General features: G+C 39.9%; 1 protein-coding gene across 1 annotated transcript in view; it reads right to left on the reverse strand.

Moving 5' to 3' along the window:
- Rapgef5 (Rap guanine nucleotide exchange factor 5) overlaps positions 1-9,020 on the reverse strand; it is a 236,419-nt gene that overhangs the window by 94,370 nt on the left and 133,029 nt on the right. The window contains 1 exon segment of the mRNA XM_015498139.2: positions 5,721-5,846. Within this exon segment, the coding sequence (XP_015353625.2) occupies positions 5,721-5,846 (126 nt within the window).

Here is a 9,020-nt window from a genome sequence, read left to right on the forward strand (position 1 = left end):
TAAACAAGGAACCCTTTGACGTAGGCAGAATTCCAGGATGAGGCTTCAGGAAACAGGGAAAAGGAAATTCCGGTGGAGGCTGAGAGATAGGGAACCTGGTGTAGGCAGCAGATTATGCCAAGATTCAGTTTCAGAATGTGCAAAATCCCCTTCCCACCCATATTTCATTAGAGAAGTGAATTAGAGAAGGGGAAGGAAGTAGGGTGGGTCCTCAGACTTAACAAAGGAACTGAAGAAAACTGGGTGGGGAGAGGCAGGGACACCGACAAGGCCCCTCAGGAAAGGATTGCTGAACACGGTTTTCACATACATCTTATGACTCCTCATTTCTACACGTTAGGAAATCCGTTCAGGAGCTGTGGTTGGTGTTTCTAATGCACAATTTAATACACTACAAAGCATAAGCTACATTTCAGGAAAAACACAGCTGCCGTTTTCTGGTAAATAGTGCAGTTATATTTCAGAAAATAAGACCCGCATCTAGACACATACTTTAATACAGCTATTGTACTGACACTAAAATGTGAATAGTTTATGAGCTTTTCAAATCTCTCTTTCCTCCCCACACCCATCAATACCATCCCTTCCTAAGCACTCCCTCTCCCTCTGACCCCAGGGCTGCCTGCCTAGCAGTTCCCAGTCCTCAGGATTATCAGGATCCTGTCATCTCAGCTTCCTAGACTTCCTAGACTAGAGGTCCTCTTGCCGGTGAGGATGGCAGAGGGAAGACGCTCTTCCCAGGCCATCAGACTTGCCTCCCTCTGGGCCCAGATCAGCTTCCGCTGGCTAATCTGTCAGACTGAAACAATACCATTTATCTCACGAAGGCCCCACCCCATCTTCCTTTTTAGTGAAAACTAACAAAACCAAATACCAGCTCCTTATTGTTTTGAAAACAAAGTAAAACTTCTCAGGCCTCAAAATCTTCCACAGTTGGGTTTCAGCTTCAATTCTCACTAAATCATTCTCCTGACCCTTGTCCAACTTCTCTCCCATCCCTGACTCCTGGTGATAGAATGGTTTCTGATTTCTGAAAAATATCGTTTGTTTTGCCATCTCTGTGCACCTTCTAGTGCTATTCTTCCCTCTGGGAATGCTTTTCTTCAATTAGAATTGTGTAAATCCAAACTCAAAACCTACTTTAGGGTCCAGGTTGAACTCTGCCTCTGCTATAGGTTTCTCCAGCTGGGGTTCCCGTGCTCATGCCTGTGTGTCTTGGGACTCCCATCACAGCTTTCTTGTATTGCTGTTATTAATTTCAATGTCTTCTCTCCACAACCAGACGATAATTCTTGAGGAGAAGGAGCCACCATAGTTATTATAATCTCTAAACAATGGCTTAAATAAAAGTCTAGTAAATGAATGAATGATGGAGAGCATTCTAGAATAGTAGTATAAGGTAAAGCAACCCAGACACGTAAAAATAGGTCAGGAGAGCATCCCTAAAAGACACAATAAGTTCTGAAGAAAGCATACACGACATTGCAACAAATGCCAAGGCTTTGGAAAAATAAGCCAGTGCATTTGGAGCTACCAGAAATTTTCTCTGCCTAAGGTATTTCAAAGGGATTGGTTTGAAAAGAAAGTTTATGTAGTCTCCACACTGGTAGCCAAAACCCCCATCTAACAATTCATTAGGGAAATAAATACCAAGATCTCAGACACCTGAAACATACCACAGGAAAACAAAGCAAGGTCCAAGGCTCAAGTGATTTGGGGGCCAAAGTGATGACCACTGCAAAGATAAACAGAGCATTCTTAGGTCTACCCTATACTGAAGAAGGCTTAACCAAAATTCAAATATTACTCCTTATAAAAAAGAAAACACAGCCCCATTACTACTCTTAAATTCTGCCAGTTTTAGTGCCTGAATGGCTCTTGAATGCTACCCCCTCTCAGTTCCCAGTCACTGCCTGGATTGGGGTAGCACCTCTCACCTGACTCACGGGGAAAGCTTTCGAAGGTTCTTGCCAACATTTCTTTTTTCTTCACTCACATTTCCCTCTAAACCAATGCCAGAGAGATCTGACAAAGCCCACATCTGATTGTGCCACTTCACTTCTTTGGTGGCTCTCTTTTGCCAGAAAAGCAGGTCTGGACTCCTCAGGGTGGTTTACTAGGTCTTTCACAACCAAATTTTAGCCTCCCTTACAACCCACCTCTTTCCATTCCCCACAAATCACCAGGAGCTAGTTATGTTTTCCTGTTGGTTCCTGCATCTAAAATGCTCTTTCCTCCCTGCCCTTGTTTATGACCATTAGTCATCACTCAAAGTCAAGTGCAGAAGTCCTGGTTTGGAAACATATGCCCCTTCCTCTATTGATAATAATCATAGGATTAAGGTTAGGAAAAACAATGCCCACATCAGAGGTAGTTTCTTTAAAGAATTAGTGACTAAATGTTAATCTTCCTATCCTAATTTAGAAGACATATCCCACTGCCATCCTCTTCGTTAAGAATTCACATTATAATTTTCAACACTTAGGAATAAGCACTGCCTAATTTTGCCTACAGCTAGTTAATAGAAAGTAGGAAAACTGAGTGCTTCCTGAAAAACCTGTGATAATTACACACTTAACTTTTTTTTTTTGTTTTTTAATTTCAGAAACACCCTGGCACAAGCACAGAGTGAAATGTTTCTCTAATTGTATGCATTTATAATCATGGCATTTACCAGTTAAAGAAAATACTAGAAATGCCTACCCAGAAAGCTCTAATCCCCTTCAATTTGTAACAAGATGTAACAGCAACAAAGCCTTTGTTCTATCAAGCTCCTGTCATTCCCAAGGCAGCAGACTTCAAAGTAACTTCCTTATTGGTGCATATATAAAAAAAAGGATGTAGCACTCTAGAACTAGAGTAGCAATGGAGCTTAGTAAAAAGAGTAAATAGGCAATTTGGATTCTAACTTAAATTTCTGCCATTGTCTGCTCTGCTAGCTTGAGCCCAGGGATGGTAGATAAGGCAGATGAATTCCTGCAAAATAATAAAACAAAGGAAATCTGTATTTAACTCCAGGGTTTGGTCATTATTGTTAAAACAAGAGGAGATAACAGTAGACCTGGGTTTACACTAGTCAACTGTGGCTTCCTCTGTACATGCTGTGTGTTAGAATGGAGCTTCCCTAAGCAAGAGCAGATGACTGTGATTGCAGGAGAAAAGAAAGTGCTGCTTCCATCTCAGGAACACGGTGAACTTGGTGGGCCAGCAGAGGTCTAGCAAATACTCAGGACATGAAAATTTTAAAATACAGTTGGGGTTTTATTTTTAATAGATTACCATAAAAATGTAAGCATTAGTTATTAAGGAGTGATTCATTTAGTAGAGCAGTATATCAACACCAGCCCTGAGAGCTGACTAGTTCTTGCAGAAGGGAGATCACAGAATGGTTGACTTTATACACATCATAAAGAAGGAGAAATCCTTAATATTCACCTTTCCTTTCTTTATGCTTTGCAGGAAAGTCATAATTCCAACATTCATCTTCCCTCTCAGAAGCATAAACACTTCTGAGGTGTTAATGCACCAACATACAACACCCTCGTAAGAAGCAAAAGACCTTAGTGCTCTATTTTACAAACTTAAAATGCAGATTTAAAGGTAAAAGAACAAATAACCATAAGCAAAGTTACAAATCTTCAGCCATTAAATTTCTGTCTCATGTCAAAAGCATTCTGATTAACGCTAAGTTCAGATTTTTTTTTTTTTAAAGAAAGAGAGAGAGAGAGAGAGAGAGAATTTTTTGATATTTATTTTTTTTTAGTTTTCGGCGGACACATCTTTGTTTGTATATGGTGCTGAGAATCGAACCCGGGCCGCATGCATGCCAGGCGAGCGCGCTACCGCTTGAGCCACATCCCCAGCCCCTAAGTTCAGATTTTTACTGTTAGATCTTAGGAGGGTATTTAACCTCATTAGCTAGAACTATTGATAACATTCTGAATTGGAATTGAAGTAAGCATAAGACAGAAGCAACACAGGTATCATGTTAATGAGCATAAAGTTCTTGTGGCCTAAAGCTGATGACCGCTGACTTCAGTGAAGTGGTACTCTACGTTTGACTTCGAAAGATACCCCATCTCAAGTAGTCACTGGTTCACTGCATCTAATCTTCAATTATAAGATAAACTGTTCATTTTAAGGACCACTAGTAAAGAAGAATGATCACGAATACACTATGACATTTTTGTTTTTTATGGTACTAGGGACTGAACCCAGGGGTTAACACATGCTGGGTAAGTGCTCTGTCACTTTTTTAATTCATTTTTTTATTTTGAGACAGAGTATCACTGAGTTGCCCAGGCTGGCCTTGAACTTGTGATGCCCTACCACAGCCTCCCAAATAGCCAGGATTACGGGTTTGGGCCCCTGTGCTCAGTTGCACTATGATGTGTTTTCATATCATCAATAGTTAAGGCTTTTTCTAATTTCAATCAGGCTAAAATGTAGGGACATATACATCATGAAATCAGTAAAACAAGGCATAGGAAAATTATCACTCTTCTGATTGAAATGAGTCAAAAGGAGGATTGTTTTCAGAAATTTAAGCTGCATAACTGGGATATTCAAAATCCTAAGCACATGGATATACTTTGCTATTCTCAAGCTTCAGAGGACTTTGAACAACTTAAACAAGCCCCAAAATTTTTCCCTGGTACCTGCCAAAGTGAAGGTGTCGGGGACTCCCTGCTGCACTTAAGGTCAATAGTCAGCCCTGAAATAGTTTAGTCACAAGGCTTTGAAACTGCCTAATTATTCCCCCCCTTGAGACACCAACTGTTACAATTTGAGGCCACACTGTTAGAAATGTGCTGTGTTATTAAACTAAGCAGCCAACCAGCCTAGGACTTCTCACCTTCTCTCCTGCTCAGCAAGACCCTGACAGCTGTATTGATGGACTTGGACTAGGAAAAGCATGAAGCAACTTTTCCCCCTTGGAAGGGGATGAAAATAAAATTCCATGGGAAAATTAAAGTCAGAGAAAGACATGTTTATGAGCACAGAGGAATGCTCCCCTTCATGAGCAATCCTGGAGAGTGCCGACCAACCGAAACTGAAGTCTTACAAACAACAGCAAAATCAGAGGACAACAATGTTTAGCAGAAGACAGTGGCTGCCCTGGCTCCCCAGCGGGAGGGCAGCAGTCTCAGCTCTAAGCTGGAGCTGAATAACTGCTTTCAGGGCACCAAGCAGAACGACCTTTCTCCTAGCTTTAGCTGTGTCCAAACACAACATTCACAAGATACAGGGAAATCTCCCTCTGACCCTCCCACTTGATGTGAGCATTCTGTTCTTCTGTCCCCATCTATTTCTAGTGACTTAGGATATATTAGTTTGACAAGTAGATCTACCCTCATGCCAAAGATAAAAGTACACCGGAACATTCTTTCAAAATCCATATTCATTGAACAATCTGATGGGACAAAACTTCCAGAGTCAAACCTGGAAGCCATCAGGTGTTCATGTTTGCCTAAGAGTATTCTCAGATACCTACGTGGCTTACTTTAGAGAAGGGTTCTCTTACAAAGCCAGTGTCATAAACCGCTAGCTTACAGCTATGAGTATCTGACATTTTTGCTAAGGAGGATGCTTTGGGGGAAGAAAGAAAACCCCAAACCTAAAAAAATTTAAAATAAGCTATTCTTTTCTTCAAACATATAACCAGACAGAAACATTCTCTACCCCTTCAAACCTGCATCCCCAAGACGAAAAGGGCTTACGTGTTCAGACTTCTCCGGTTCTTTTTTGTCTGTCTGCAAAAACTGACAGTTTTCTCTTGCCAGCTTCTGGACCAGTTCAATGCGTGCGATATCATCTCTCTCTTGAAGCTTGCACATCACCCCTGCCTTAAGAGTTGGAGAAAAAGCGAAGATATACTTAAATCCACAATCCCAGGACATGGCACCACTGTGAAGTTCACCTTATAATAGGCTCATTTTTTCTGTGACCTGGATTCAGTCATGATCTTGGTAAAATATTCCTCTGCCTTTCTAAAACTGAAATTATATTATTTTAATCTAGAGCTCTCATGCCAAAAGACTTGAAGTTGAGATCATGTATCAGTGTACTTTAAGAGAGCGAAGGGCAAACTAAATCATTTGCTACTACGTGTGTGCCTGATATGCTGCTATTTGTCTGTCCCTGACAGCCTGTTTCCTGTTACATAAGCAAAGCCTAGCAAGAGGTTAAAAATTCATGGGAAAGTTAGCCAGGAACCACTCTGGCAAAAAGGGTGAAGTGATACAGAGTCCTAAAAATAACAGCCTACAACTTCTCAATTCTTCAGCTTCACTAGATCATTCCATAGATAAATACACACTTAAAAAGAGGCGTACAAGATGATTTTTTTTTTTGGTCACAACTGGAAAATTACTATGCAATATGAGCGCTCCTGATGTTGCATGAAAATAGTGGAAATTTTTATTTAAAATAAGAACTTGAAAAAACAAAGCTTAAATTTTTTATTCATCAGAGTTTGGAAGTGGTCCATTAAGTATCAAAATTTTTATTAGGTCCAAATACCTAAGGAATAATAATGAGAAAAGAGGTGACTATAGAACTTTGGAATTGAAAATACACACACACACATGAATACATATAATGAATATGTATACATATACTATATATACATATATGTCATATGTATATGTACATATACATATGCATCCATTCTAACACACAATTTATAAAATGTTTCTGTTCAAATTCTTTCCAAAATGGTTCATGCTGATATACTAAGGCATGATCTAATAAAGAGATCTTAAGTTATACTTGGCAGAAGTAGTAAAAACTATAGAATTCTTATTTTACACAACACAGCATGCAGGATTTGAATGTGGTAGTCAGCAACATGACCAAATATGGGGAAGGGGCTCAAAACTGATACAAAGCTACATGGTCTTCATGGTTTGTGCTGAAGCCACCCATGCTGTTGAGTGGGCATTACAAAAATAGAAACCATCCATTAAAAGCAATGACAATAACTTTATTCCCAAGGGCAGTGACATCCCTTTTATCTAGTTGTTTCTCCAATTCAGAAAGAAAGAAAGAAAATCCTTGAAGTGGCCCAAATCACAGATTCCCAGAGGACTGCAAGTAGAATTCCTCCACCCAAATCAGACAAGTATTTTTACAACATCCTTCACAACTGGTTTTCTGGTTCTTTTTCTAAGTTTCATTGGACGGGGATCTCAGTCTCTCTTAAGACACTGATGGAGGAGCCAGATATTTGGAATGTCCCATATTATTCTAGGCGAAATTCTAAAACTATTTAATGATAACTCGTGAGTACTAGTTTTGTCTTTTAAAGTCATTGTCACTAGGCCTATTCCTTTTCCAAAATGACCATCTTTCTAATAAGTAAATATAAATATTTACTATAACTTTTAATATTCTCAAGATATATGTCCCTAGTTCTTTAAGTTATTTTATTTCATCATTCATTCACTCAAAAGACTTTTTTATTTGAGCAACAACCCACTGAGACTACAGAAGTCAGCAGAAAAAATCCCAAGGTCTCTCACATCATGGAACTTATATTCAATAAAAGTTTATATAACATATAAATAGAAATAGCAGGTGGTAATATGCGACAGGACAGAAAATAAAGCAGAGTAACAGGATGGAGAATTACTCAATATATTAGTGAGATAGAGATGTCAGGGGAGGATTCTCTAGGAAGACAACTTTGAGTGGAAACCTAAAGGAAGTGAGAAAAAGGTCATGTGAACACCCAGAGGAAACATGTTCTCAGCTGAGGAACAGCCGTGCAAAGACCCTGAGGCCTGGCTGTGCTTCACAAATTCAAGGACCAACAAAGAATAGGTGCAGCAGAACAGGGTTGGTAAGGGGCAGACTGGTGAGGCTGGTCACAGAGGTGTAGGACTAGATCACCTATTTCCTTACAGCCTGTATAAAGAGTTTGGATTCGTTCTCTGAGTAAGATATAATGGAATGTTTTGAAAAGAGGATTGGCATTAATCTGATTTATACTTTGGAGGGTCATTATGTGTTCTGGGTTGGGTGGGAGGAATCTAGAAGACCATTTAGGAGATTGGTTTTCACATAAGAGACAGCTTGGAACTTGTGGCAGTGGGGGGCATGATAAGGATTTGTTAGAATCTGAATATATTTCCAAGGTAGGGCCAGCAGATTTTGATATTTTTATGCATTGAAAATATCAGGTCTGAGCAGCTAGAAGGATGAAGTTGTCTTTTACTGAGACTGGAAAAATTGGGGGGAGGTCTTGGAAGGAAGATACCTACTAGACATCCCAGTGGGGTTGCTGGAGGCTCAGGGAAGGGATCCAGGTATAAATTGGAATCTGGAGACATCAAAGTTTAGATGGTTCTACTTTGGTTGTAAGGATGGAAGGTTGTAAATCCAGGAGCCGAGTCAAATGTTCAGACACTGGGAAGATAACAAGTGATCAGAAGGGAAACTAAGGAAGAGCAGCTCCTGAGGAAGATCTGGAGAGCAGTGGAGATGTTTCAGAACAGAGGGAGCAAAATCCTCTCTCCGAATGCTGCTCAGGAATTAAAGAAGATGTTCAAAACAATTGATGTTAAATTTGACAGAAATAATCAGTGACTTTGAAAGAAGTCATTTTATTTGGGGGTAGAGACAAGCTTCATTAATTGTGTTAGGAAAGAAAGAGGCCCTGGCTGGAAAGCCAGGTTGAAGGGAGTTTTGCTTGATTGCTCATTGGCATTGAGATGAGGGGCATTCCAGCATCCTGATCATATTTGATTTGATGATTTCATATTTGTATCAGAAATCACTGGGTGGAGAGGGAAATCTGATGATGCAGGAGGAGGATAGTGCATTTTCACGAGTAATGTTCTTGAGCAGGAAAGATAAAGATCTACCCTCAGAAGACAGAAATATAAATATTTCATCTACTGGAACAGGAGGGAAGGGGACATAGAGGGGCAAGTATACAGGGACCTTGGGGAAATTCTTTTCTGAAGGCTTCTACTTCCCAGAAAATCAAGACATCAAGTTATTAGCTGAGAGCAAGC

This window comes from Marmota marmota, unplaced genomic scaffold (genome assembly GCF_001458135.2).
Source record: "Marmota marmota marmota unplaced genomic scaffold, marMar, whole genome shotgun sequence".
NCBI classification, from domain to species: Eukaryota; Metazoa; Chordata; class Mammalia; order Rodentia; family Sciuridae; genus Marmota; species Marmota marmota.